Consider the following 27,823-nt stretch of genomic DNA (forward strand, 5'->3'; position numbering starts at 1 on the left):
TCCCGGCATCCGCAGCCAAATTCTGGGGCATTTCATTCCTCTTCAATTACCGAACGAAACTCGTCCCGGTGCGGCGCCAGACCCAGTTCCAGGGATAAATGGGACAAACTGGAAATTCGCCGCCCGGAGAGGGGCCGGCGGAATCCGGGCGTTCCCTGGCGGAGCGTCCAGCGGGAGAACTGGGGGCGGACTGGGAGAGGACTGGGAGTGGGCTTGGAGCGGACTGGACAGGACTGGGGGCGGACTGGACGGAACTGGGACCAGACTAGGGGCAGAGTGGGACCGGACGGGGACTGTACAGGACTGAACTGGGAGCGAACTGGGACAGGGCAGGACTGGACTGGACGGGACCTGACCGGAGACCCCCCCCCCCCCCCCCCCCCCCCCAACATCCGGGTACCTCGAGCCGCAGTCCCACCCACCCCTCTGCCTCCCTATTGGCCGCTGTTGTATGACGTCATTTGTGGGGCGGGGCGATCACGGGTTTGGGGCGGGGGGCGCAGCCCCTCTCCAGGGAATCCCAAAATTCTCTCCCGGCTCGGCCCCGTCCTTCAACTGGGCCCCCGGAGCGGGATCCCCGGCAGCGACACGGCCGGACTGGGACTGGACAGGAATGGACTGGGAGCAGACTCGGAGTGGTCTTGGAACAGACTGGGAGAGGACTGGGGACCGACTGGAACAGGACAGGACTGGACTGGGAGTGGAACCGAGACTGGACTGGACGTGAACTGGAGGTGGACTGGGATCGGACTGTGGTCCCACAGCGACCCTGCTGCCCCAGACCCCTCAGTCCCGCCACCGCCTCCCCCAAATGAAACAGCTGTGGGTCTCAACCAAAACTCAATCCCGCGACTCCAGCTCCCCAGCAAATCCCAGATGGATCCAGCACCTCCACCACCACCCTGGACCTGTCCAGTGCCACCAGTACATGTGGGGATGGGAAGCTGGGAAGAGATGGAAATCCCTGGGAAAGAGGGAAAAGAGACTAGGTAGAAATTTTTATTTCTAAAACAGGCTAAAAACTGCAGAAAATTCCTGGTGCTCCATCGCATTTTTCAGGAGCTGCTGCCCTTGAACCCTTGTAAGGGTGGATTTGGAGCTCTGAAGCACCCAAAACTCTTGGAAATGCTGGGAAATGCCTCTGTCCTTTGTGTCAACCCTGGCCCCAGGCCAGAACCTGACAGCAAATCTGGCTTTTACTGAAAATTCTGGAAATAACCTGGAAAATCCCTAAATTAGGGAAACCGCCAAGGATCAAAGTCATACTGGAGCGATGAGAATGGAAATCCAGGAAAAATCAATGGACTCTTCCCAAAGCTGCCGTTTGGGGGGAAAAATGGGGAAGAGCTTTGAGGGGCCCAGAGCTGCCCCTGGCCCTGTCCCCAGGATCCAGGAGCTCCTCCTGGTCCTGCTGTTCCCAGGGTCCCAGCTCTGCTCTGCTCCTGCCACATGCCTGGGGCTCGGGGTCCTGGAGGGGTCCATCCCCCCATTCCGGGTGTCCTGGAGGTCTGGTCAGGTCCTGGTGCTGTGGTCACCTGGTGACGGATGGGTCGGAATCGACGCGGCCGAGGAGGAAGAGCTCGGGGTGGGCAGCGAAGCCCAGATGATCCTGGGGGGGGATGAAGGCAAGAGTTAGTGCCAAGGGGATTTAATAGGCCTGAGCTGATCCTGGTTTAAGGAAGCCCCAGCTGAGCCCAGTTTGATAAAGCCTGGGTGGGTGCCAACCCCAGCCATGGCTCCAGAGTCACGGAGTGCCCCATTAATTAGCAGTGACCAGAAGGAATGGTGTTAATTGGGAGCCGATCCCGCTGTTAATTAGGGCAGATCATTGTCCAGCCCCACCCAGGGCTCTGAAAGGCCCCTCCCTCTGCAGCCCCAATTAACTCCTCCAGCTCAATTAAATTCGGGGTGCGGATGGGCCTTAATTAGCAATGACTGCACAGGCTGCTTTATTACAAGACACTGCAAACCCTCCAGATTGTGTTAAACGGGACTGAGCCTATGCCAGGCTGGGCCAGAGCTGAGGCTCTGGAGGGGAAAAAACAGGAAAAAAATCGGAATTCTGAGTTTTTTGGCACAGCTGGAGGGTTTGGCTGGAGCAGGGCAGGGTGAATGTGCCAAGCTCTGATCCCACAGAAGGAATTCCAAGGGGAAGGCACTGCAAGGTGAGGGACCCTGTGCTCTCCCAGGGATGGCACAGCCACAGTAGGACCCTGGGAATGAATCCCACCAGACAGGGACGTGCCCCAGCTCACCCTGATGCCGTTTTGAGTTCTGCCTTTTTTTGTTTTCTTTTCTATGTTCTGTGTATTCTTTGCACGTATATTTGTAGCTCTGTAGCCTATTGGATTCACAACTAGTTTTCCCAGTACTTTTCCGTGGCAGAAAGACAAAATAAATTCCAGAGCTGCAAGTCCTGGGAACAGCTATTGGATATTTTCATGGACAGAGCACAGCCAGTGCTGAGGGGGAGACTCCAGAGAAGGGAAATTGCATCACTGCTTATCCTCCAAATTGGTGCTTTTATCAATTATGTAATTTCCTAAAACCTGTAAAAATGTCGTCAGCCCTTTGGGGGTGGATTTTGTGGACATCTTTCCATAACTGCCTCCGAAGGCCTTCAAATAAAGATCCCCTTTTATATGAACGCTGTACTAAAATTATCTCGAGTTTCATTTCCAGGTTGGGAAAAAGGGAACAGCCCCCAGCAGCTCCAGCACCAGTGTGCTGGGGGCTCTGTCACAGCCAGGAACAGCCCCAAGAAATGACCCAGGAAGCCAAGTTGAAAAGGTCTCCATGTTTTAATGGGAATGGGGGTTTGTACAACCAGGACCAAAGGAAAAACCCCCAAATTAGTGCAGCACGGAGCAGAGGCCACAGATGGGGACCCGATCTGCAGGCTCCACGCATAGTCAGTGTTTCAGCCAGGAGAGCTGACCCCTCTCCAGCCAACATTCCCAAGCCAGGAAAGCTGGGGGTGGTACAGTGGGATTCCAAAGTCTGAGTCCATCTCTGGTCCAGCCCCTCATCCCCCCACCCCACAAATCCCACAGCTTGTGGCTGCTGTGTTGTGGGAATGGCTGTAAAAGCTACATGTTACACTGCAGGGTTAAATCCTGCTGGGATTCTGGGATAATGACAGGAAAATTGGGAATCCACTGTGGTCAGGGTGTACTGCAAGTCTCAGCTGGTTTGGGAAAGGGTGGGAAGAGGGATCTGATTCTGCCTCAAATTAAAGGGGAGTTTTCCTGCTGGGCTCTGAGTGTTTTCACCTTCATCCCTGCAATATGTCCTGGGCACCAGGGAATAACCCCAGACCTCAGGCAGTGATGCATAAAACTCTACAAAAGCTCAGAACAGCAGGGGCTTCCCTGACCTGCTCTGATCCTGGGACAGGATACTGGGAAGGGAAGAAATCCCTGTGACCAGATCCCAAACATTCCCAAGAGCTGGATACTGCAGGCCTTTTATTTCAGAGAGAATTTCCTGCCTGGGACTGGGAGTGCTGGGAAATGCCAGTGGGCAGTGAGGGATGGACCCCACCAGAGATCCCAAATAAACCAGGATTGGGCTGGAACACTCTGGCTTGGCCCCAGGAGAGGTTTGGGGGCCCCTCATGCCTCCCCCACCCCCCCAGCTCCATCCTTCAGATCCATGAAGCACTTTGGGATCTAAACCCATGGAATTGTGCCTCTACTGCAGCTCCAGCTGGATAGAGAAGGGAATTTCCCTAAATAACCCAAATCTGAGCTTCCTAAGCCAACTTTTCATGATTCAGAGATCCAAAGGACACCCTGTTCCCTCCATCCCAATCCACTCTGTCACCTCAGGTCACACTCCTGGCCAAGCTTCTTCCAAAATTCATTAAACAAAAGGGGGAGGATATACGGGGGAGTTAAATCCAGGACAAGTGAGAGCAGCAAAAAAAACCCTGGAAAAGGCTCCTGAAGCCTCCACAGCCTGATTTTGAGTTATAAGCCAGAGATTTTTGAGAACTCCAAGAGTATTTCCATGTATCATAGGGAAAACAGTCATAAAATCATAAATAACCACGAACTCGTTTCATTTGCTGACCCCAAAATCCCACACTGGACCATTAAAAAACAGTAGTGTCAATATTAATGCTCAGGTTTTCCATCCTCCCGGGAAGGGGAAGTGTTTTCCAGTGTAAAAGTACCAAATCTGCTCAGGCTGGGGCAGTAGAGGTAGATCCAGCCATAGTGTCACGCCATACCCAGCGACAGCAGCGTCCCCACGTGTCACCCAAAAGGGGATTTAGGGATGTTTTAGCTTATTTGCCTATTTTGTCCAGAGCAGTGCTCCTGGAAGTCAGTGTTTGTGCTACAGGCAGGGGTCAAACGCTCTGGGATGAGGAATTTGGAGGGATTTAAAGGAAAACAGGGAGGGGTGAGGCTGCCCCTGTACCCCCTAAGCTGTGTCTCCCACGCAGGGATTATTTGGGGGTTCAGCAAAGGAACTGAAATCGCCGAGGATCCCGGCGTGTCCCCGAGCTGGCGCTGTCCGTGTGTCCCCAGGGAAGCTCTGGTGGCACTGCTGGGCTCCGGCCCCGCCTATTTAGGGGGGTGGGAGGGCGGCTGCTCCAGGTGCAGGGTCCGGGTGACGCTTACCGTGTTCCCGCAGGCCAGGAAGGAGGCACCCAGGGCAATGAGGCACAGCCACGTCTGCGGGGACAGGACGGGACAGTCAGGGTGGCACAGGGACCGTGGTGGCACAGAGGCACGTGTTGTAACTACATATTATAGTATTGGCTTTTCACAAATATTCAAATGAATGCTGCATGTATCATGTTGGAAAACTCTGGTGAATGAATATAGGTTCTTTTAGTTGTGCTAGTAATAAAAATGAGAAATAGTAGTGCGATAAATGTGTTTTTTCTTGGACTAATAATATGGTGTTGTAAAAATGGTTTTGTTCATGTAACTAAGTTAGAGAATGGTAAAAAGATAATCAGAAAAGTCAACATTTTTGGATTATCCTATCTGGATGACGACCCAGGTGATGATCACCAGAACTCCAGGGAAGGGATTTAATGATCTCCATTATCAGGGAGTGCACCAATAAGGAGCCACAATGAAAAAAAAATACAAAAATAATAAAAATGTTGATTTACAGGTTGGGGGGAAATGATTTTGAATAATGCATGAAGGTCTAGGAAGATGCAAGAGGTTGATGAATTTAACCAAGTGTTCTCTGAGTTAGGGTGTGCTCTTGGCTGAATCCCAGGCTGTTGTAACCTTTTGCTTTATTGTCTCTTATTGTCTTTTATTTAACTTTTTAACCAGGAAACTGAACCTCATTTTTCACACATGGAATCACAGCATGGGTTGGGGCAAAAAAGCCTCTAGGATCACTGGGTCCTGCACTGGCAAGGCCACCATGGACCATGTCCCCAAGTGCCACATCCATGTGGCTTTCAGTGTCTCCCAGGGATGGGGATCCCACCCCTGTCCTGGGCAGTTGTGTCAGGGTTGTCCAACCCTTTCCAGGAAGGAATTCTCCCCAGTATCCAACCTAAACTTCCTGTGGAGGCTGTTTCCCCTTGTCCTGTCACCTGGGAGCAGAGCCTGACCCCAAACTGCCTGTCCCCTCCTGTCAGGTACATGTGCAGAGCCAGAAGGTCACTCCTGAGCCTCCTTTTCTCCAGGCTGAGCCCCCCCAGCTCCCTCAGCCCCTCCTGGTGCTCCAGCCCCTTCCCCAGCTCCTCGCCCGGTTCTGGATGTGCTCCAGCCCCTCAATGTTTTGCACTCAGGACCCTAAACCTGAGCCTGGGTGGGGTAAACCCCACTGATGACCCCACAGAGGGATCCACTGGGAATCGCTCATGGCATCAGGAATCAGCCAGACTGCACCACTCGAGGAACTGTGAGCAATGGCTCCGTGCCCAGCTGATGAGTGGGGTCCCTTGGTGTCTGTACCTGGGACAGCCTCACCGGGGACGGCAGAGTCACACACAGGTGACATGGAGCAGAGTGGGGAGGGGACAGTCCAGAGGGGTGGGATCTGTCCAAGGGGACAGCCCAGGCTGATCCCCAGCAGGTGCAGCAGGTGAGGGTGGTTCCTGCCCCTCTGCCCTGCTCAGTAGAGATCCCACCTGCAGAGCTGCTCCAGGGCACCAAGGCAAGGGGGATGTGGAGCTGCTGGAGCAAGTCCAGAGGAGGATTTTTGGAAGGAATTCCTCCCTGTGAGGAGGCACTGGCATAGATTTCCCAGATGATGCCCCATTCCTGGAAGTGTTCAAGGCCAGGCTGGACAGGGCTGGGAGGCACCTGGCCAGGGGAGAGGTGCTCCTGCCCATGGCAGAGGGGTTGGATGAAATTGCTTTTGAAGTCCCTCCCAGCCCAACCCATCTGTGGTTCCATGGTCATTCCATGGTTTCCACCTCTGTGACACACAGACAGGTACAGAGGAGCCGTGTACTGTTCCAAAGTCTTCTCCCACCTGGAAGGGGGCCCAGGTGGAGCCTGACTCACCAGGTACGCCACGAAGGACAGGTAGATGATGCTGAGCACAGCAGCCCCAATGTACAGCCCCAGGTTGTGCAGGGACATCACGTAGGCCACCACGAAGTACATGTTAATACAACAGATGAGGAGGATGAGGAGGCCCCCGGCCACCTTCCAGAACCTGGGAGCAAGGTAAGACACAGCAGGGTGAGGTGGGGGGATGCTGCAGCTGAGGAGAGGACACAGTCACAAGCTGCATCAAGGGAAAATGAGGTTGGATACAAGGAAAAAGTTTTTCACTGAAAGAGTGATAAAGTACTGGAGTGGTCTGCCCAGGGAGATGGTGGAGTCACCAGCCCTGGATGCATTTAAAAAAAGGATTTGGTGTGGCAATGGGTGCCATGGTTTAGTTGAGTTGTTGGGACATGGGCTGCACTGAATCTTGAAGGTCTCTTCCAACCCTGTGATTCTGTGAATTCTGTGAATTTTGTGAGATGCTCCAGGTGAGGGGCAGGTGAAAGGCAGGTGTGCCCAGGTGAGAGGCAGGTGAAGGGCAGGTGGGCCCAGGTGACCCCATGGTACTCACAGGCCATTGGCAAAGTCGTGCATGACGCTGGGCAGGCTGGTGAAGGTGAGCACCGGGATCAGCGCGAACGGGAGCTGCGACAGGCAGGAAAACAGAGAAGAATGAAGAGTGGGAGTCGCTCTGATCATCACAGAATCCTGGGATGGTTTGGGTGGGAAGGGACCTTAACGCTCATCCCTCCACCATGGCAGGGACACCTTCCAAGCAGGCTGCTCCAACCTGGCCGTGGACACCTGTGGGCTGGGAGAGGCTGGTCACACCTGGCCAGGTGTCTTAGGTTGCAATACAAGATGTGACCAAAAGTTTGTATTCTATCACCATCTGTGAAACCAAGTGGGGCAGTGCCCCTTATCTCTGTGGGAAATATCTCCTGTTAATGGGCCAGCTTTTAAAAACCAGGTGGGACAATGTTCTTTACCTTTCCCACAACCCATCCTTCCTCCAGGAGATATCTCCTGTTAATGGCCCACTGAGTCCCTCTGCATGGCTGATAAAATTCCATCATCCCATTGGGAGATGCTCCACCCAGGGGGAGGAGCCAAGCATTTCCTACCTAGGTAAAATCTGAGATTTGGAACATCAGAGCAGCCTTCTCATGCTGGATTACAGAGGAAAACCAGACCCTTTTACATCACTGGACCTTTTGAGTTTGCCAGTTTGACCCTTCTGCAGGACCAGTGCTCCAACAGAACCACATCTGTCACACCAGGACTGGCAGCCACCATTTAATGGAACTGCTCCCAGCACCCTGACTGACTGACTGACTGGGTGTCAGGTTGGATTCTGACTCTGTCAGTGTTTTGGGTTTGTTCTGTATTTCTATTCTAATCTTCCTAGTGATGAACTGTTATTCCTATTCCCATCTCTTTGTCTGAGAGCCCCTTAATTTCAAAATTATAATAATTTGGAGAGAGGGGGTTTACATTTTCAATTTCAAAGACAAGCTCCTGCCCTTCTTAGCATATGCCTGTCTTTCCAACCAAGACACCCGGAATGCTCACCTGGAGGCTCATGAGGACGTTGAGGAAGTCGTTCATGCCCGTGAGGTGCTCCACATCCTGGAAGATGGCCACGAAGAGGGTAGGGGTGACAGCAATGGAGCGTGTGAGCAGCACCCGGGCAAAGCGGGACCAGCGCAGGTTCAGAAAGCCCTGGGGGGGCACAGGGAGGCCATGAGTAAGGAGTGAGTAAGGTGTGAGTAGTATAGGACCAGCAGAGGTTCAGGAAGCCTTGGGTGGGGGCACATAGCAGCAGGGGTGAGGAGGGAGTAAGGAGTGAGGAATACGGAGCACAGGAATCCTGCACAGGACCAGTGCAGGATCAGGAACCTCTGGGGGGCTGAGATGGTGAGAAGGGAGTGAGGAGTGAGGAGTAAGTAATGAGTACAGAGGAGTAAGGACAGAATACAGAGCAAGGAGAACATAGGGAGGAGTAGAGAGGCAGGAGTACTCAGTGAAGACTGAGGAGTGGATGAGTAAGGAATACAGAGCAAGGACTACTGAGTGAGGAGTGAAGAGTCAAGGAGTAAGGACTATGGAGTAAAGAATAAGGACTACAGGGAGTAAGGAGTATGGAATACAGAGCAAGGAGAATGTAGTGAGGAGTAAGAGAGTCAGAAGTACCCAGTGAAGAATGAGGAGAAACGATAGTGAAGTAAAAGTACAGAGTAGATGAGTAAGGAATATGGAGCAAGGAGTACAGAGTGAGGAGTAGAGTCAAGAAGTAAGGAATTAGGAGTATGGAGTAAGTAATTAGGACTACAGGGAGTAAGGAATACGGAGTACAGAGGAGTGAGGAGCAGGGACTGCGTTACCTCCATGACGAACTGGCCCGAGTAGGTGCCCGTCATGGTGGAGCTCTGCCCGGCTGCCAGGATCCCGATGGCCCAGATGTAGAGGGCAGCAGGGCCGAAGTAGCACCCCAGAACTACGCCCTGCCAGGGGAGGGAGCAGCTCTGTCAGTTCAGCCCCAGCGAGGGCTGGGAGGAGCAGGAGGAGCACCCAGGAGGAAAAGAAAGGGGCTCAAGGATCCCTGGGGTCTCCTCACCCCCACTCTGGTTTTGGGGATCCCTTTACTGGTCCCAACCCCAGCGCTCCCAGTTTATCCAGAAGCAGCACCTGCCACCAGACAGGGTCACTGAGCTGGCCCAGACATGGCTGTGCCCCCTGGGGACACCAGACAGGGCCACAGGACAGTCCTCAGGCTGTCCTCCCCAGGGACACTCACCCCCTTGTAGATGTCCACCTCCAGTGTCTCATTGTTGTTGGGGAAGAGTGAGGAGTGGGGGCTGCTGGAGTTAACACAGACCTGGTTCTGCAAGGGCACAGAAGGGTGGGAATAAGGGAATGGGTTGGGATGGGTGGATGGGATGGGATGGATCCCTCTGGGATCACTGGGTCTAGCAGTGATCTTAGCACTGCCAGGGCCACCCTTCACCACGTCCCCAAGTGCCACATCCACACAGCTGTGAAATCCCCCCAAGGGATGCAGACTCTACTCCTGGCCTGAGCAGCTTTTCCATGAAGGAATTTTCCCTAAAATCCAGCCTAAACCTCCTCTGGACACCTTTTTGTTTCATCCTGTCACCTGGGAGCAGAGCCTGACCCTCACCTGGCTGTCCCCTCCTGTTGGGCAGGTGTGGGAAGTCAGAAAGTCCCTCTGAGCCTCCTTTCCTCTGGGCTGAGCCCTCTCACACCCCTCAGCCTCTCCTTATGCTCCAATCCCTCCCCCAGCTCTGGACATGCTCCAGCCCCTCAAGGGGCCCAAAACTGACCCCAAGATTCAGGGTTTGACCTTGATTCAGGGGGGTAGGCACTGCCCTCATCCCTCCATCCCTGTTGCAGCTCCCAGTCAGTCCCAGTCCATCCCACTGGTCCCAGTCCCACCCACCACGTCCGCATTGGTCTTGTTGAAGAAGGCCTCGGCGAAGACGGTCACCACGAAGATGTTGATGATGAAGGAGACGAAGAGAGCGATGCACGACTCGATGAAGAAATATTTGTTGGCTTCTCGCACCTCCCGCTTGTCTGCGCGGTTCACCTGCCGGGACTGGGGGGACAGGGGCAGCATGGGGGGACAGGAATTCCCTGTTAACCCCTGGCATCTGAGCCTCCTGCAGCAATGACAGCGATGGTGGCACACACGTCCCACACTGATGCCTTAAATTTTACCTTTTGTATTTTCCAGATTCTGTTCTGCATTAAGATATAACTCTGAACTTTATATAAGGTGTTAGCAAGTTCTCCTCACAAGTCAGTCAGACAAAACAATCCTTTTCCAGCCACCTTTACAGCTCCAGACCCAAAAAGTACAACACAAATTGAGGAGAGCAATCTGGGAGGATGGGACTGCATCACCTGGAGCTGTAATTGGACAATTAACTCCAATATGGAAATGGACCAAAACTTATAAAAGTGTGAAAATGTGTGATCCATCATCCATCTTGGATGTAGCCTTGGTCAGGCTCTTCTACTGTCCAAGTTCTATCCTGTGAAGGCCTTTTTAATAAATCCCTGTATCTTGGGGTGACTTTATGATGCTTGTAACCCAAATAATCTGTTCTGTTGGTGTTATCTCTTCAAAACAGCAGAAAGTTTTGTAACTTAGTATTGTTCACTTTTATATTGAAAAGTGCTTTGACTGTTAAACATCTTTTTTCCACTTCTCTAAAAAAAAAAATTCCCCAAATGAATTTAAATTAACTGCTTAAATCTGTTTCCTAAAAAAAAAAATTCAAAAATTTTCTCGCAAATTTATCCTAATCCAAAACACCCCACTTTATTCCTTTAACTCTGTTCTAGGCAGCCTCTCAAGGCATCAACACCCCACAAGAGCCAGGTGTGCCCAGTCTCCCCTGAGGGTGTTTTCTGAGCCCAGGGTGCCCTCCTCACCTTGACCAGGGCAGAGTGCAGGTACATGTTGTGGGGCATGATGACGGCGCCCACGATGCCCACGGCCTGCTCCAGCTGTGGTGTGCCACAGTCCCGGCAGTAGGGGATGAACAACCCCTGCAGCAGCTTCTCCTGGTTGGGCTTCACCGTCACATACTGGGCACAGAGACAGGGAAACAGGGAATTTTGGGGTGCTCCAGAGAAAAGCCATGACACAGACTCAAAAAATTTTAAGTGTCCATCCCTGTGCTTGGTGCTGTTTGGGCACAGGAGTGGGATCACAGCACTGAATCATGGAATTGTTAAGGTTGGAAAAGACTCTGGGATCATTTGGTTCAGCAACGACCATGTGCCCAAGTGCCACATCCACATGGCTTTGAAATTCCCCAGGGACTGGGACTTGCTCCCTGCCCAGGGCAGCCTGTACCAGTGTGACAGCCCTGCCCAGGTAGCAATTCTCCCCAATATCCAACCTGAACCTCCCCTAGGACATTTCCTCTCATCCTGTCACCAGGGAGCAGAGCGCAACCCCCACCTGGCTGCCCTCTCCTGTCAGGGAGTTGTGGAGAGAGAGCCAGAAGGTCCCTCTTGAGCCTCCTTTTCTCCAGGCTGAGCACCCTCCCAGCTCCCCCAGTTCCCTCTGGTGCCCCAGCCCCTTCCCCAGCTCCATTCCTGGCTCTGGACACGCTCCAGCCCCTCAGTGTCTCCTGCAGGGGCTACCTCGTATCCGAAGGTCAGGGCCATGATGGTGATGAGGAGCCCAAAAAACGCCTCCAGCTTCCGCAAGCCTGCAAGGAGGAAAAGTCCCATTGTGAGTGAGGCGAGAAATGCTGGATCCCAGATTCAGTCCCCAGAACACCACAGCAGAAATTACCATATTTGTCCAGGAAGAGGAAAACGAAGGTGTCAGCGATGGTGATGAGCACTCCCCCCCAGAGCGGGATCCTGTGGGCAAGATCAGGGTCAGTGCCCACCCAGAGCTCCAAATCTCTTTGATTTAGGGCTTTTTTGGGGCTGTATGTCTGGGGGTTCATCACTGCCTGAGCAGGACAAGGGACCATAGGGCTGTGTCCTGCCTCAGAACACCTGAATACATGGGACACCTCATGCCTGCCTGTTATGGGTCCATTTCCTGCCTTCCCAGGGGTCCTGGATGGAATGGGGAGATGGCAGGGAGCCGTACCCCAATTTTGTGACAGTCAGGAGTAAAAAGAACCCCAGCCCCCGTGGGTGCCCTACAGCGGAAACACAGCCCTGGAGGCTGAGCTGGCAATAAGAGTTTGGCCAGCCAGGGTGAGTCACATCCTTGGTGCTGATTTGGGGGAATGTACAGGAAATAACAGAGCTTTTGGCACAGGTTTCCCTTCCTCCTTCATCTCCCACACAAACCCCAACTCACTTCCCCACGGACAGCAGGTTGATGGCGATGGCAGAGCCAATGACCTCCTGCATGTCGGAGCCGATGATGGCGAGCTCCACCATCAGCCACAGGATGATCCGAGGGAACTGGGGGGGAAAGAAACACCCAGTGCCATGAAAAACAGGGAAAATGTCTTCTCACGTGGGGCTGTGGTGATCCTGCACACAGGAATGGGATCATCACCCTGCCCTGCTGTGGGAAGCACCAGGGCTGCTCTGGAGATGAAATCCCAGCTCCTGTGGCAATCCTGGGGAGGATCTGGGTCACTTGTGTCAGCCCAGTTCCTGCCCTGGATACAGGAGCCAGTTGGGAGAGAGAAATGTGGGATGTCCACGTGTGGATAAACTGGGAATGAACGTGGGGAGACGTTCCAGGTGGGAGCAGTGACACGGTGTCATGAGTTGGATGGGGAACATCCAAGTGCACAGGGATGGGACAACTCCAAATGTCCCCACAGCCCCTGTCCAGACCTGCCTCACTCATGGTCAGCAGATCTTCCTTACACAAACCCAAGGAATTCCCAAGCAGGGTATGGAACAACCAGGAAATGTTTTTGACTCAAAGGGCTGTTTCTCTCCTCATAATTCCTCGGGATTATTTTAGCACTCCTGTGCTGGAAGGCAGCTGAAATCCCAGATTTTATTCCTGACTGATAAATGGCAACATTCCCCTGCTCCCTCCTTGTGCTTCCCAAGCCAGGACAGCACCCCATAAGCACAACCCATGAGCAGCCAGGCCCTTAACGAGTCCTCGTGGCACTACCAGGGACATTTTGGGGGGGGGAGTCACCTATCTTCTTCCCCCCACCCCCACCTTTCTCAACCCCACAGGACTGTCCCCAGCCCTGCTTGGCATCCCTGAGGACCTGGGGGAATGTCACCCACCCACCCCAACCCCCCTGAAAGTGTCACCCACCCACCCCAACCCTGTGAGTACCACCCCAACCCCCAATCCCCCTGAGTGTCACCCACCTGCCCCAGCCCCCCTGAGGATATGAGGGAGTGTCACCCACCCACCCCAACTCCCCTGTGTCACCCACCCACCCCAACCCCACTGAAAGTGTCCCCCACCCACCCCAGCCCCCTGAGAGTGTCCCCCACTTGCCCCAGCCCCACTGAGAGTGTTCCCCACCCGCCCCAGCCCCCTGAGAGTGTCCCCCACTTGCCCCAGCCCCCCTGGGAGTGTCACCCACCCGCCCCAGCCCCCCTGGGAGTGTCACCCACCTGCCCCAGCCCCCCTGGGAGTGTCACCCACCTTCTGGTACTGGCGGTTGCAGACCTCAGCCAGGTGCAGCCCTGTGACCACTCCCAGCCGTGCTGCCAGCCGCTGCAGCAGCAGCCCGATGATGGTGGCCAGCAGCAGCACCCACAGGAGCTGAGGGACGCAGGGACACCAATGAGTGAGGGGACACGGGGAGCCCCAGGTCCCCCCAAACCCCACAGTTCTGGGCAGCACAGGCTATCGAAAACCCCACATTATTGATGGTTTTGAGGCACAAAGGGACACAAAGCCAGGATCTTGAGACCTTCCTGCTCCCCCTCCTCTCTGGGGTGTCCCACCACCACCAGCCCCCACGGGACATTGTTGATGCCCCTGGGGGTGCCTGCCCCAACCTTGAAGCCCGCGACAGCCCCAGACTGCAGGTCAGACTCGATGTTGCCAGGGTCCAGGTAGGCGATGCTCATCAGGAACCCCGGCCCCGTGAACGCCCACAGCTTGCGGAAGCTGAAGCAGGAATGCTGCAGGAAGGCACAGAAATGGGACAAACTGGGTTCAGTTCCCTCCCCGACCACAGACAGGGGCTCAGCCTGAGCCTTAACCCCACCTGAAATTCTGTGGGGCTGTAAAACCAAACTGATCCTGAATCTCATCCTAAAAATCCTGCCTGTTCCTTGATCCCATCCCAAACCCTGGATCTCTGATCCCAGTCTGTGGGGTTCAGGGTTTGGGACAGCCAAGGTCATGCTCATGGAAGCCCAGGAGGAAGCAGGGCCCTCCCTTGCTGGCAGCTGGAACTGGGGGGCTTCGGCCAAGGGCAGGAGGGGGGACAAGGAGACAGAGTCACGAGGCCAGCCAGAGCTCCTGCTCCCTGATAAGGGAACAAAGAGCCCAGGTCCCTCCCTGAGGTATGACAAGGCCTTTCCCTGCTCTTTGACTGCTCCAAGCAGGAGCCAAATCCCATGGGATCAATCATTAACACAGGTTCACATCCCCCAAACCATGGGAGACCCTTCCCCCTCTTCCCTCCCAAATCTCAGTCTCCCTTCCCAGCCCCTAAGACTCCCCCACCACTTCTCTCCCAAATCTCCATCTCCAGTGCAGGCTGGAAGGGGAAGGGGAACTAGTGCCCGTGGGAATGACTCAGGTGGGTCTGAGGCAGATTTTTCCAGCGGGGCTTTCCCACTCACTGTCTCATCCTCAGGGATTGGGATCTTGCTGTCAAAGTAGGTGGTGAAGGGCTCTCCATCGTCGGTCTCAGGGGGCTGCAGGGGGCTCCGGCTGCTGGAGATGGTGCTGACCACCCCCCCGAGACCCCCAGACTCCCCAGAGACATCCTCTGCAGGAAGAGAGGGAACAGGAGGAGTGAGAATTCCTGGAAAGGCAAGAAATCCTGACAGGGACTGCCGAGCCCCATAGGCACAACAGAACAAGCCAGAACAGCTGATGCTAATTAAGTGATGAAGAGGTAATTAAATTAAAATATCCCACATTGCTGCACCCCTTGGAACCCACTGCCTCCCCAGAATCTCCTCTCCCACCTGGTTCCAGGCTGGAGCCAGGGATTTATTTATTCCAATTAATTTTAAAAAACCCCATCCTGGGGGCTGATGTGGAGTGATGACAGCACCAGTGTCCCTGAAATGGTTAACTGTGGCTGGATGAGATCCCAGGGAAATCTGGGACTGCTCCTGCACCATTATCCCACTCTCCTGGCTGGATCCCAGGGAAATCCAACATCTGGAGACACCACACAACTCCCCCTCTCCCCCAGGGAGAGCCAGCATGAGAGAACTCCAGGAGTTTCCAAATGTGAGCAGGGTCACCCCAGCATACTCCCACATTCCCACCCTCTCTCCCCAACACCTCCAGCAAAATCTTGATCCCATCCTCATTCCCAATCCCACACAAACCCATCCTCACCCTCAATCCCATACAATCCCATCCTCACTCCCAAATCCACACAATCCCATACAATCCCATCCTCACTCCCAAATCCACACAATCCCCTACAATCCCATACTCACTCCCAATCCCATACCTTCTCCCAGTACCACACAACCCTACGCAATCCCATAGAATCCCATCCTCTCTACCAATCCCATACAATCCCACACTCACTCCTGCTCTCCCCACGGGGCATTTCCCTCCCTCAGGAGCACTTGGAGCTCTCTGGGTTCAGAGGGCTCAGTCAGGGCAGCTCTTTGCCGAACTTTCCTATTGCATCATCACCAGGCTCCTCCTTTTCCCGGCTTCCCAGAAACCTGCCAGGGCCTCGTTTACATAAGGAGGATTTGGAGCTGCCCAGGTGTGCAGAGATCCCTGCTCTGGAGATTTCTCCCAGGACAGACCTGCCCGAGCCAGGCTGGTTTGGCTGGTTCAGCCAGGCTCAGTGACCCCAGGGTGCTGCAAATCTCCTGCAGGGCTCAACCTGGCACCCCGAGGCTCTTCCCAGCACCCCAAACAAGCAGTGAATTAAGGAAAGGAAAGTGATGAGGCCAGCCCCTCTGTGCCCCCTTTCCAGATGCAGTCTCACCATAGGATGCTTTCCGCTCCATGTCCGAGTTCCCCATGGCTGAGCCCTTCCCCTGCTCTGGGAACTGCTTCACACTGGACACATTGGCTGTGAAAAAGGGAAAAATCCTGTCAGGATGGAAAACCAGAGCTAGCAGGAGAGCAGGGGGTAGAGATAGATTCACTTCCCAAGTTCTTTTTCAGCTCTGAGAAACCTCACAGTGATGGATTCACATCCTGAGCTCTGAGGGTCTCAGCAGGGATGAGAGAGGGAATTTAGGCTGGGACCTGCTGAGAAAGGGTCCCTGCTCTGCCCAGGGAGGCACCAACGTGGCAGGAGTGACCACAGGACAGCCGGAGCTGATTGTGAAACTCCGGGGAATTCCCTAGATGTGGAAACCACATCTCAACCCCCTTCTTCCCAGCACCCCCAAATCCTCCCAGCGCCCCTCAAACCCCTCCAGCACTCCCTGAGCCCCTCCCAGCCCCGGCAGGCAGAGGGAAGTGGGTTAAGGGCAGGTTTAACTCCTTCATCACAGCCTGGGTCTGAATTCAACCCATGCAGGAATGAGCCAGGATGTGCAATGGGGCTGGGGAGGGAACTGGGGATAAGCAGGCATCCTCTGGGCTCCAGAAACTCAACTCCCACCCAAGGACACACCAGTATCCCTCAGTGATGACTGCTGGCATGTAAAGCACCTAATCCTCCATCAAATTCCATCAGATTTGAAGAGGAGATTTCTACAAAACAAGGGGATATTAGTTCAGTGAGGATGTAAAAGGAAATCATCAGCCAGGGATTCAGTTTAATTGAACTCCAGCTCTGATCCCTCACATCATTTTCCTTCTTTTCTCAGCACCAAAACTCACAGCTTCCACAAAAAAACAACAACAAAAACAACAACAACAACAAAAAACCACTGAAGTTTAGCAAAAAAAAAAAAAACTTTTCTCCAAAAGGTGATCCAGGAAGAATGATCTTACCCCAGCAGCAAGTCCCACCAGAGCTTCACGTGAGGATGAAGCGAGGAGGGTGATTTTGGGGAGAACATTCGTTGTGGATCCAGCTCAGTATCTGAGCCCAGCCTGGGTGGGGGCACAGAGGGCCCTTTATCTGCCCCAGCAGCTGCTGGACTGGGGGCTGGATCCACACCCAGCTCAGGGAGCCTGTCTGTAAATCACTCACCCACAGGAGAGCCTGTGAGTACGCAAAAGGCACATGGGACTGCCTTTTCCATGAGCAATTCTCCCTAAAAATCCAATTTAAACCTCCCCTCCAGGCTGTTTCCTCTGGTCCTGTCACCTGGGAGCAGAGCTTGACCCCCACCTGGCTGCCTTCTCCTGTCAGGCAGGTGTGGACACCAAGAAGGTCCCTCCTGAGACTGCTCTCCTCCAGCCTGAGCCCCCTCTGATCCCTCAGCCTCTCCTGGTGCTCCAGCCCCTTCCCCACTTCCATTCCCAGCTCCAGATATGCTCCAGCACCTCCCTCTCCTGCACTGGGGACCCAAAACTGACCCCAGCATTCAGGCTGGGGCCTCAGCCATGCCAGGACAGTGCCATGGACACTGTCCTGTCCCAGTGGCCACGCTGTGGCTGACACAAGCCATGTGCCTGTGGCCTCCTTGCCCACCTAAGCTCGTGTCCACCCCTCCAGGTCCTTTCCTGCTGCTCTGTCCTTGGCCTGGAGCATTCCATGGGGTCATGGTGAGCCAAGGGCAGGACCTGGCACTTGGTCTGGTCAATCCTCACCCCCTTAATCCCACAGACCCAGCCCCAGGTTCTTTCCCACCCAGCAGCTTCCCTGACACCAGGTGTGGGCTCAGCAGGCTCAAACCCCTATGGCTGAGCCTGGCATCACCCTGGACACAGCAGCCCCTTCCCAGGGCAACATTCCCTGGAGCAGAACCAGCCCTGAGCAGGACATCACGAGGTCACTGCACAAACCTGCCGGACATGGGTGTGCTGTCCCATGTGCAGCCAACAATGAACAATGGGGTTCTTGTTCCACCCCCACTAAGCCCTGCTGTCCCACGGGTCCTTCCAGCAGCCCTGGGCTCATCCTCCTCCTGCTCCTCCCCAAAGGACACAGGAACAGCCTGGCCCCGTGCTGGGAGCAGTTCCTGCCATTGAGGTCGTGCCTTTGATATAGGGCTTTGATCTGGGCTAGTTCCTGCGGGGCAGACAGGATCCTGAGGGATTCTTCTGGGGTGGTTTTGGGGCTGACATCTTGTTTTGCTCCACACACAGACACCTTGCAGGCTGGTGATGCTGGCAGCCCTTCACCGGGAGCTCCTCACCTGCTCACTGACACTCTGGTCCAGCCCCTCCAGGTGTTGTCACACTGGGAGCCACAGGCACAACACCCCAAACCAGTGCAGACAGCCAAGGTGGCCACTTGCCAAACACAGGCAACTGGTGAACTGGGAGCTGATGGGTGCTGGTGTAATGGTTGGACTGGATGAACTCAGAGAGCTTTTCCAAGCTTCATTCCCTGATTCCACCCTGTCGACCACCTCCCATGTGGCCCTGCTGCTCTGCTGGCACCAGCACCGCCAGGTCCAGGACCTGGAAAACCTTGTCTTCTGCATGGACCTGGTGGGGTCACCCTGGGACACAGCACAGCAAATCCATCCCTGTGTGATCTATCCCTGCGGGATCCATCCCTCCTTGCTCTGCCCCACTCCTGCCAAGGACACCAGAGGATAAAGGCAGGGCTGACCTTGGCTCCCCTCCTTTCACACCAGGACAGGGCACCTGCCCACCCTGAGCAGGTGGGACCAGCTCGGTCCCTGCCCATCCCTCATCCCATCCCACATTCTGGACTTGGGAGATGTCCTGAGTTCAGGAGGGCACGGGGAGCCGAGCGGGCCCTGCTCTCCGAGAAAGAGGGAGGATGACCTGGTTATTTCCACACCCAGAAACAACCATCACCTGGCAGGGAGGAGCAGCTCTCCTCCCAGTCTGCTCCAGATCCCAGATTAAGGAGCCGGCCCCGTTGTTCTCAGCGTGGGACGGGGCAGCTGCTACACACCTGAGACTCCCTGGAATGAATCAAATCCAACCCACAGGAACACGGAGCCGTTATCCCATCGCTGCCAGCTCACCGCTCTCCCACCCCTCCGGAGCTGCTCTCACCCTTCCCTGCCCGTGACCGGGACTGGCCAAGCACGGCAGGAACCGGAGCCCGCTCTGAGCACCGGCACCTGCAGCCACGCGTGGACCTTGGCCGGGGCCAGCCGGGAGCACGGAGCCCTGCCAGGTCACAGCGACATTCCCTGAGCCGCTCCAGGGCCTTTTTGGGGACTCATTCACCTCCCCGGTATCCGCCAGGGAGGAAGCGAAGCCGCGAGCGGGGACACGGAGACACCGGGACCTGGGAGGGGACCTGAGCCCGGCAGGACGAGCTCGGGGGGGGGGGCTGCACACCGAGCAGCCCCGAGGGACGAGGGACGAGGGAGGGACGTCCCCCGAGGGACGAGGCTGTGGGACCCCCAAATCCCGGGGGATGGCAGAGGGTCAGACTTGGTACCCCCACCTCCCCCGGACACCCCAAGGTCACTGGGGTGGGAATGCGAGCAGTGCCGGGGGGGCGATGGGAGGGGGGGGTAAGCAGCGTCTCCACTCCCCCCCTCCTGCCCCCCACTCACCCCAAGGGTCCCGCAGCACATCCAGGGAATCCCCACGGCAGGAGGAGCCCCCCGTAAAACACCCGGGCACCCCCAAGGCCGCATTCCCCCGCAGCACAGCCGGGAACACCCCGGGAGCAGCACGGAGGGTCCGGTCCCCGTCCCCCCGTCACCCCCCATCGCTCACCGGCCCCGGCCGCCCCCGGCCCCGCCGCCGCCGCATGCCCGGCCCGAGCCGCTCCCGGCGCGCGGAGCCGCGTCACGGGGCGGGCTGGAGGCGGCACCGGGCAGAGCTCCGGGAGGGGACGGGACCCCGGTGTGGGGCTGCGAGGGACCCGCAAGGCACCCCTGCGGTGGGACACGAGCCCACATGTGGGTTCGGGGGATGGGGGCACAGCTCCAGGTCGGGAGGGAGGTGAGGGAGGGGGCTGAGCCCCGGAGTGGCGCCAGGATGGCAGACGGTCCCAGGTCCCAGTTCCCCAGGGCAGGGGATATGGGCTCCAGTGCAGACCCCAGCAGGGCAAGTCCTGAGCCCTGGAGGGGAAGTTGAGCCCCAGTGAGGCTCAGGATGGTCCCCAAAGCCCCGTGGTGGGTGAGGGCACACCTAAGGGAAGGGCTGGGGCTGTGCCAGGGAGGTTTAGGATGTGTATTATCCCTTGCTTCAGAGGGTGCTGTGCACTGCTCACGCTCCCCAGATAATGGGCACGGCCCCGGGAGCTCCAGGAGTGTTTGGACACTGCTCCAGGGATACACAGGGTGGGATCTGGGGGTGTCTGTGCAGGGCCAGGAGCTGGACTGGATCATCCTCGTGGGTCCCTCCAGCTCAGGAGATTTTTGTGACTCGGATCCTTCCTCGACCTGCAGCTCACCCTAAGCTTTTCCCCACAGTGTCTCATTCTACCCCAAAACATAGATCCACTGAGAGCCCTGCAACTCTGCTGGGACCTTGCCTGCCCTGGCACTACTTCTCATGCCAAAACCCCCAATTTCTCCCCGAGTTTCCTGACTTCTGCTGCAGGTGCCATGTTTGGTTTGTTACTGTTTTATTCCAGAGAGAAACGCTGCTCCCTCACAGAATTCCTCCTCCTCTGTGCATTCCCTTGAGATAATTTTTTCAACCACTCCCTTCCCGAGGGCTAAATCCAGGGATTTAACTGGGAATGGGATGCAGCACTGGACAGGAGCAGCCTGGCATTACTAATGGTGTTGCTAAATGACCAAGTCCTGAAAGAACGAGGAGAAATCCAGGAGGTGGGAGATTCCCCCACCCTCCCCACCTGAAACCGGGCGTGACTGACCCCACAGGCAGTCTGGAGCTGGGAAACTGCCCAAATTCCCCAAATCCCAGGTGTTGTAGGCTGAGGGCAATGCCAGCTCCAGGGGTGGTCGGGTACTCACCCAGCTCGCAGCCCGGGACGGGTTTGGCAGGCATGGCTCCGGGAGCACTCTCAGATCCTGGGGCAGTGTCCCACTCGCTCCTAAGGCTGTCCCCTCCCTATTTAAGGACTGTCCCCTCCCTCCTCCGCCCAGAGCAGAGTTCCCGAGGAAGCTCCGCGGCACCTCAGAGGCTGCGGCATCTCCCAATCGTTAATTAAGCCGCCTTGATGCGTTCCCACGGGCCGGGGCTGGTAGAGCTCCGCTGTTCCACAGGCCGGACTCTGCTCGGGCAGCCCCGGTACGTGCGGCGGGGATCGTCCCGCGCCATCGCCCCGGCTTTATCGGCGATAACCCCCTCGGCAGGGGCTGCCGACAAATAAACAGCTGAGTGAGCAACACCTGCGCACAGGTGAGCAGGGCACCGCGCTGCGTGACCTGTGCCACGTCCCGAGGGGTTTCAGGGAGGGCAAAGTATTCCCGAGGCTCCCCAGGACTGGCTGGGTTCTGGGAATGGCACCTGGCTCCGGGAATGGCTGAGGAGCGGCAGGTGCTCCCGACAGAGCTCAGTGCAGGGGTTGCGGGTGGTTGCCGAAAATCCTTGGACAATATTTGTTCCGGCACCTGGAATGAGGAAAACAAACATGGCCCACGTGGGGCCTCAGGGCTTTGGGCACAACCGGTTCGGCCGCTCGGGGAGGGGAAGGAGGAACAGCCAGAGGGGCCTGCCCGGTGCCGCTGCCCTGGGAGGCACCGGGATGGAGCTCGGGGGTCCCGGCCCCTCCACCGGGGTGTTTGGGCTCCTGCGTGCCCGGGGACAGCAGCAGCTCCTGCACAGCCCCCTGAGGGCTGGAAAAGGGTTAAACCCCGGTGAAGCGGGAGGACGATCCCGGCTTACCGACTGCCCCAGCTCAGAACTGCTGGGACAAAGCCGAGCCTCCCGGGCCGAACGAGAGGCTGGGAAGGGTCCGGACCCGGGCCCGCCGGGAGGAACGAAAAGTGGGGGGCTCGGGCCGGACCCGGAGCCCCCAGCAGGGGCACTTCCGGCACGGCAGCCAATCAGCGCTCAGAGCCTCACGTGATAGCCGCCCTGTGACCCGCAAGATGGCGCTGTCCAGGGCCGCGGCCCGAGGGGGGCTCTGGCGGCTCAGCCCTGCCGCCCTGAGCCCCCCTCGGGGGCGGATGGAGCCTCAACTCCTTCTGGGCTTGTCCAGGTGAGCGGGGGCCCCCGCGGGGGAGCCATGTTGCTTGGCAACCCCCGCTCAGGGGGAGCCACTTCCGACGCAGCCCTGACCCCCCTCACACACCGAATGCAGTCCCAACCCATCCCAATACCAACGCAGCCCCCGCTAAATACGGACCACACAGTCTCACGGTGCTGGCCGTGTACCCCACCCCGCTTCGTTCCGCAGCCCTCGGTGCCCCCCCCCCACGTTATTGCACAACATTTCCCTTACCGTGGTACTGTTCCCTATCCCAGTGCCACGCATGTCCGCCCTCCCCAATCCCCCTCCCCGAGCCCTGCAGTGCCCGGCATGAGAATTCTGGAATCAGAGAACCGCGGCTCCTCAATCCCCCCGGCCTCTGATTCCTAGCTCCACCTCTCCGGGGCGTTGGGAGCCTCAAACGCGGCCAGGGCTGACGCGCAGGTGGGGGCGCAGGTCCCAGGTGTGTTCCCAGCTGCGCAGGTCCCAGGTGCGTTCGCTCTCCTCCCGCGCTGCCTCCCGCGCCCTTGTGGCCGCCGTGGCCGCTGCAGCCCGGCGGGTCAGCACCAGGTACGAGCAGTACCTGGAGAGGAGCTTCCCCAGGTTCTACCTGCTCTACAGCACCTTCAAAGCAGGTGAGTCACAAGTGGGAGGTCTGAAAAAGTGACTACTGGAAGAGGGGTCTAAAAAAGTGGGTCTGAGAGAGGGTAGGGTGTTCCATAAAGGGTCATTCCAAGAGGTGGGTGCTGATGGGGGAGTCCAAACATCTGGGTCCCAAACAGGAGGCCCCAGCAGGTGGCTCTTTGAAGGAGGACACGTTTTGGAATGGGAGAAGTGGTTGCACCACCTTTACCCTGCCTGGAGAGGAATCAGCACCTGAGGGAGCTCTATCCCTGCAGGAATCCAGGCGCTCTTCCTGGAGGTGAAGGAGATCAGGAAGATCAAATCCAAGATGTCCCAGCAGCGACTGAGCACACAGCAGCTCCCGTACCGGGAGATGGAGCGGCTGCGCCAGGTGAGCTCTGTGCTCTGCCAGGGAGGGGCTGGAAATCCTCTCTGGGTGTTCCCTGCCTGAAAACAGGACCTGGGAGCTGCAGCCAGCATGAGGGCCGGGGATTTCTGGGGGTTTTGGGTGGCAGGTGCTGACTGTGTTCCCTCCTGCTGGAGGCAGTTCCGTAGGGATGTGCTCAAGACCATTCCCATCGGGATCATCGCCATCCCCCCCTTTGCCAACTTTCTGGTCATTGTCCTGATGTGAGTACTGGGGTGTCCCCATCCTTGGGGTGCCTGATTCCCAAATTCTGGGCAGTTGGGGTTTCTAGAGGCAGGAGTCTCTCACTGTAAGGACACACAGTGAAGTTCTGAGGAGATGAGGGCTGGATTGGCAATCCCACCCAGAGAAATTATGGAATTAATTAAAATAATTAAATTTGGTAAAGTAATAGTGTTATTACTTAATATAGTAAAAAATATTGATACACAATAACAAAATAAGAACTCCTTGGATTTTGCTGTCCATTCCACCCTCCCCCACCCTCAGTTAATGTCCTTACCTGTGACCTCAGCCTAGGGGACGTGGGGAATGCAGATCTGCTGGAGGACAGATCCCCTCCAGATTTGTCTGGATCTGTGGGATGGAAGGGATGGGGGTGAGGATTGACCAGACCAAGTGCCAGGTCCTGCCCTTGGCTCACCATGACCCCATGGAATGCTCCAGGCCAAGGACAGAGCAGCAGGAAAGGACCTGGAGGGGTGGACACGAGCTTAGGTGGGCAAGGAGGCCACAGGCACGTGGCTTGTGTCAGCCACCACGTGGCCACTGGGACAGGGCAGTGTCCATGGCACTGTCCTGGCACGGCTGAGGCCCCAGCCTGAATGCTGGGGTCAGTTTTGGGTCCCCAGTGCAGGAGAGGGAGGTGCTGGAGCATATCTGGAGCTGGGAATGGAAGTGGGGAAGGGGCTGGAGCACCAGGAGAGGCTGAGGGATCAGAGGGGGCTCAGGCTGGAGGAGAGCAGTCTCAGGAGGGACCTTCTTGGTGTCCACACCTGCCTGACAGGAAAAGGCAGCCAGGTGGGGGTCAAGCTCTGCTCCCAGGTGACAGGACCAGAGGAAACAGCCTGGAGGGGAGGTTTAAATTGGATTTTTAGGGAGAATTGCTCATGGAAAAGGCAGTCCTGTGTTGGCACAGGCTGTCCAGGGCAGCGGGGAGCCCTCATCCCTGGGAGGATTTCACAGCTGTGTGGATGTGACACTCGGGGACATGGTCAGTGGTGGGCCTTGGCAGTGCTGCTGCCAGTGCTGCACCTGGTGACCTCAGGCTTTTCCAACCTTAATGATTCCCTGGTTCCTTTGGGAAGGAACATCCTCAGCTCCTGGGTTCAGTTGCGCTGCCCCAGCCCGCGGTTTTCCTTGGGCTCATTCCACAGCCTGGAACACAGCTGCCATGCCATAAATCACCCTCTCCTGCCTTTTCCCAGGTATTTTTTCCCCCGGCAGCTCCTGATCCGCTACTTCTGGACACCTAAGCAGCAGCTGGAGTTCCTGGATGCCTACGACTGCATCCGCAGGGACTCGTACCCGGACGTGGTGAGGGGCCTGGCGCTGGCAGCACGCTCCCTGCCTGAGCCCCAGCCCCGGGAGCTCCTGCAGCAGCTCTGTGCCCAGGTCTGTGCCCCCACCATCATCCCCCAGCTCTGTGCCCCCACCATCATCCCCCAGCTCTGTGCCCAGGTCTGTGCCCCCACCATCATCCCCCACCATCATCCCCCAGCTCTGTGCCCAGCTCTGTGCCCCCACCATCATCCCCCAGCTCTGTGCCCAGGTCTGTGCCCCCACCATCATCCCCCACCATCATCCCCCAGCTCTGTGCCCAGGTCTGTGCCCCCACCATCATCCCCCACCATCATCCCCCAGCTCTGTGCCCAGCTCTGTGCCCCCACCATCATCCCCCAGCTCTGTGCCCCCACCAGCATCGCCCAGCTCTGTGCTCCCACCATCATCCCTGGGGGCTGGGGGTGATGCTGTCCCCTGCCAGAGGTGTCACCTGTGCTCCTGGGGCTCTTTCAGGTGCAGGGGGGTGCCCAGCCCCACCTGGCCCAGCTCTTGGCTTTGAGGAGTTTGTTCTCTGGGTCTGTGCTGGCGCTCAACAGGCTCCGGGTCGATCATGTGGTGAGTTCAGCTCAGCCCAGGTGCTCACCCACTCAGGTGTGGCCCAAAACCAGTCCAGATGCAGATGAAAAACTGCAGAGATGCCCCGGGCTCATGCCCACACTGTGGCAGCAGGTGAGGGGCACTTGGGTGAGACCCCACCTGCAGTGCTGCCTCCAGCTTTGGGGCCCCTGACGTTAGAACGGTGTGGAACTTCTGGGAATGAATCCAGAGGAGGATTTGGGGAAGGAATTCCTCCCTGTGAAGGTGGGAAGGTAGTGGGAGGGATTTCTCCATCCCTGGAAGTGTTCAAGGTCAGGTTGGATGGGGCTTGGAGCCACGTGGGCAGGTAGAAGTGCCTGAATGGGTCCCAGCCCTGTTTTAGGAGGGGTTGGACATGTCACAGGTGCCCTCCTTGTCCTCCACAGAGGGCCCTGAGCCAGGTGCTGTTCCTGACCCCGTACTTACCAGCCTTCCTCCTGCGGCACCGGCTGCGGAGCCACGTCCTGGAGATCCAGCACCTGGACCGTGCCCTGCTGCACCTGGGCCTGGGGCAGCTCTCTGAGGAGGAGCTCCGAGCGGTGAGGACACCTCAGCACACCTGTCCTGGGCTTGTGGCACCTCAGGTGTCACCAGCATGGCCTTGGGCCACAAGGTTGCTCTCTCCTGGGAAAGTGTTTCCCACTTTGGGATCGCACCTGGGATGGGGAACAGTTCCTCATTTCTCCTCCTTGAGTGGGATCCTGGTGTGATGCTGCAGTTCTGTGTGTCCATCCCTGACTGTGTCTGTCTGTCTGTCTGTGTCTGTGACTCCCCAGGCCTGTTACCTACGTGGGCTGAACTCCACTCACCTGGGCCAGGCCAAGTGCCGAGCGTGGCTGGAGCAGTGGCTCAGACTCTCCTGTGAGCTCCAAGGTACCTCTGGGAGGGGCACCACAGCCAAAAGTCTTCTCTGGGCACAGGGAGTGTCAGTCTTGGGGAATTTTGGGGTGACTTTATCCCCATCTAGGCTCACCCCGCACACCTGTGCACAGCCTGTGCCCAGGTGTCCCTGTCCCACAGACCCCTGGTGGCAGATTGCAGCCCTGAGGAAAGGAAAACAGGAGCAGGGTGGAAAATATGGGACCAGGAGCCCAATGTTCCCCCCACACTCATCCCAGTGTTCCCAGTCCGCCAAGTTCCTATCTCAGTGCTGCCCAGTCTACCCAGAGCCCTTCCCGTTCCCACCACAGCACCCCCAGTGGCCATTCCCATTCCAGTCCCAGCTCACCCAGTGCCTGTCCCAATCTCTTACCCTGCTCCTGTGCTCTTGCAGTTTCTGAAGCCTCGCTGCTGGCCCACAGCATGGTCCTGCTGTCCCTCAACTACAGCAGGCCCCCAGAGTGACCCCACGTGTCCCTGATGGAGCCCTGGTGGATCAGGGGGTGGCAGCTGTGTGTCCCTGACCTCAGCCTCATGCCCTGACCCAGTGATTCCCATCCTGGTGCTGCCAAAATCCCAGCTGAGTTGGTGCTGGCTGTTCCCTTCTTGGAGCCCTCGGAGTGCTTGGGGTGAGGCCGAGCAGAGCCAGGAGAGGTGGCTTCATTGTTGCAGTAATTAACTGCATCTCGTTAATTATGGGAGAGAGCGTGCGGCTCCCTGCCCTGGGGATGTTCCTGTGGGATCTGGTGGATGCCTCCCACGGGGTTTAGTGGCTGTGACTCCTTGCTGGAGGCTTTTTTTCTGTTTTCTCTACTGCACAGTCTTAAATGTTACACTATACCCTCAGGGGTTGAGAAGCAGCCCTCGAGTTCCTCCCAGAGCCTCCCGGATCCCTGGAGGACCTTCCTGAGAGCCTTGGGGGGTTCTGGGGTTTGGGGGAGCAGGTGGATGGGGGAGGGGGCTGGACTGGGGCTGCCACTGCTCACTCCAGGGTCGGAAATGGGGGGTCCCATCACTGCACTCCCCAAATTCAACCTCGTTGGAGCCCCTTAGACCTTTTCCCCCCTGCATTTCTCACTTCAGGGACTTTGGATGTTAACCCCCCCCCCCCGCCCCACCCTGCACAAGGGATTCCTGCTGGCAAAGTGAATTTACCCCAGATTTGGGTGGTTTGTTAAAGTCCAAAGGAGTTGGTGGCTCTGGTGTCTTTGGGGGGGACAGAGGGCATGGGGACACCTGGAAAGTTTCCCTTTTGGTGCCTAGTTGGGGTATAAAGGGGTAGGAACTGTTCCCCTTCCTCACCACTTCCTGCTGGTTTTTGTGGATTTCAGAGCCCCCCCCTTGAGGAATTCAGGCCACAACTCGCATCCAGTTTAACCATTTGTTTTCTTTTTCCACTTACATATTCCCCTTAAATACAGCATTATTCAGGAAAAAGAGTGGGCAACAGCCAGAAA

The 27,823-nt window shown here is 56.8% G+C and overlaps 3 protein-coding genes across 6 annotated transcripts; 2 read left to right on the plus strand and 1 right to left on the minus strand.

Annotated features, from left to right (window-relative positions):
* Window positions 1-985: 985 nt before the first annotated feature.
* Window positions 986-19,961, minus strand: SLC11A2 (solute carrier family 11 member 2). Of its 4 annotated transcripts, XM_062510936.1 has the most exons (18): window positions 17,077-17,516; window positions 16,754-16,833; window positions 16,115-16,201; window positions 14,769-14,917; window positions 13,974-14,099; window positions 13,615-13,734; window positions 12,340-12,446; window positions 11,815-11,885; window positions 11,661-11,728; window positions 10,941-11,096; window positions 9,940-10,098; window positions 9,277-9,363; window positions 8,864-8,983; window positions 8,052-8,201; window positions 7,051-7,124; window positions 6,492-6,645; window positions 4,629-4,682; window positions 986-1,609 (listed from the first exon to the last, which is right to left on the minus strand). In XM_062510936.1, the coding sequence occupies exons 3-18, from the start codon at window positions 16,149-16,151 to the stop codon at window positions 1,532-1,534; spliced, it is 1,710 nt and encodes a 569-aa protein (XP_062366920.1). In that variant the 5' UTR covers window positions 16,152-16,201; window positions 16,754-16,833; window positions 17,077-17,516; the 3' UTR covers window positions 986-1,531. The 4 variants fall into 4 exon arrangements, with proteins under 4 accessions (XP_062366920.1, XP_062366916.1, XP_062366919.1 ...); XM_062510932.1 differs by lacking the exons at window positions 16,754-16,833; window positions 17,077-17,516 and adding an exon at window positions 19,906-19,961; XM_062510935.1 differs by lacking the exon at window positions 16,754-16,833.
* Window positions 17,931-21,309, plus strand: LOC134054834 (proline-rich protein 2-like). Its single transcript, XM_062510829.1, has 4 exons — window positions 17,931-18,049; window positions 19,423-19,617; window positions 19,746-20,133; window positions 21,223-21,309. The coding sequence occupies exons 1-4, from the start codon at window positions 17,931-17,933 to the stop codon at window positions 21,307-21,309; spliced, it is 789 nt and encodes a 262-aa protein (XP_062366813.1).
* Window positions 21,310-22,196: 887 nt separating this feature from the next.
* Window positions 22,197-27,272, plus strand: LETMD1 (LETM1 domain containing 1). Its single transcript, XM_062510999.1, has 9 exons — window positions 22,197-22,306; window positions 22,742-22,932; window positions 23,197-23,312; window positions 23,469-23,551; window positions 24,776-24,962; window positions 25,365-25,466; window positions 25,874-26,026; window positions 26,264-26,360; window positions 26,761-27,272. The coding sequence occupies exons 1-9, from the start codon at window positions 22,197-22,199 to the stop codon at window positions 26,829-26,831; spliced, it is 1,110 nt and encodes a 369-aa protein (XP_062366983.1). The 3' UTR covers window positions 26,832-27,272.
* Window positions 27,273-27,823: the final 551 nt, after the last annotated feature.

Source organism: Cinclus cinclus, chromosome 30 (assembly GCF_963662255.1).
Source record: "Cinclus cinclus chromosome 30, bCinCin1.1, whole genome shotgun sequence".
NCBI lineage: Eukaryota > Metazoa > Chordata > Aves > Passeriformes > Cinclidae > Cinclus > Cinclus cinclus.

Bases quoted from the DNA above. Each gene is read 5' to 3' on its own strand.
- SLC11A2 (XM_062510932.1), bottom strand. From the start codon at position 16,151: ATGGGGAACTCGGACATGGAGCGGAAAGCATCCTATG. The intron at 10,099-10,940 runs GTGAGGAGGGCA...CTGTCCCCCCAG, and splicing joins TGCACTCTGCCCTGGTCAAG to TCCCGGCAGGTGAACCGCGC. The intron at 9,364-9,939 runs GTGGGTGGGACT...GTGCCCTTGCAG, and splicing joins ACAAGACCAATGCGGACGTG to AACCAGGTCTGTGTTAACTC.
- LETMD1 (XM_062510999.1), top strand. From the start codon at position 22,197: ATGGCGCTGTCCAGGGCCGCGGCCCGAGGGGGGCTCTGGCGGCTCAGC. The intron at 23,552-24,775 runs GTGAGTACTGGG...GCCTTTTCCCAG, and splicing joins TTTCTGGTCATTGTCCTGAT to GTATTTTTTCCCCCGGCAGC. The intron at 26,027-26,263 runs GTGAGGACACCT...GTGACTCCCCAG, and splicing joins CTGAGGAGGAGCTCCGAGCG to GCCTGTTACCTACGTGGGCT.
- LOC134054834 (XM_062510829.1), top strand. From the start codon at position 17,931: ATGGCTGAGCCTGGCATCACCCTGGACACAGCAGCCCCTTCCCAGGGC. The intron at 18,050-19,422 runs GTGTGCTGTCCC...GGTATCCGCCAG, and splicing joins CACAAACCTGCCGGACATGG to GGAGGAAGCGAAGCCGCGAG. The intron at 20,134-21,222 runs GTGAGGGAGGGG...TCCCTATTTAAG, and splicing joins AGCTCCAGGTCGGGAGGGAG to GACTGTCCCCTCCCTCCTCC.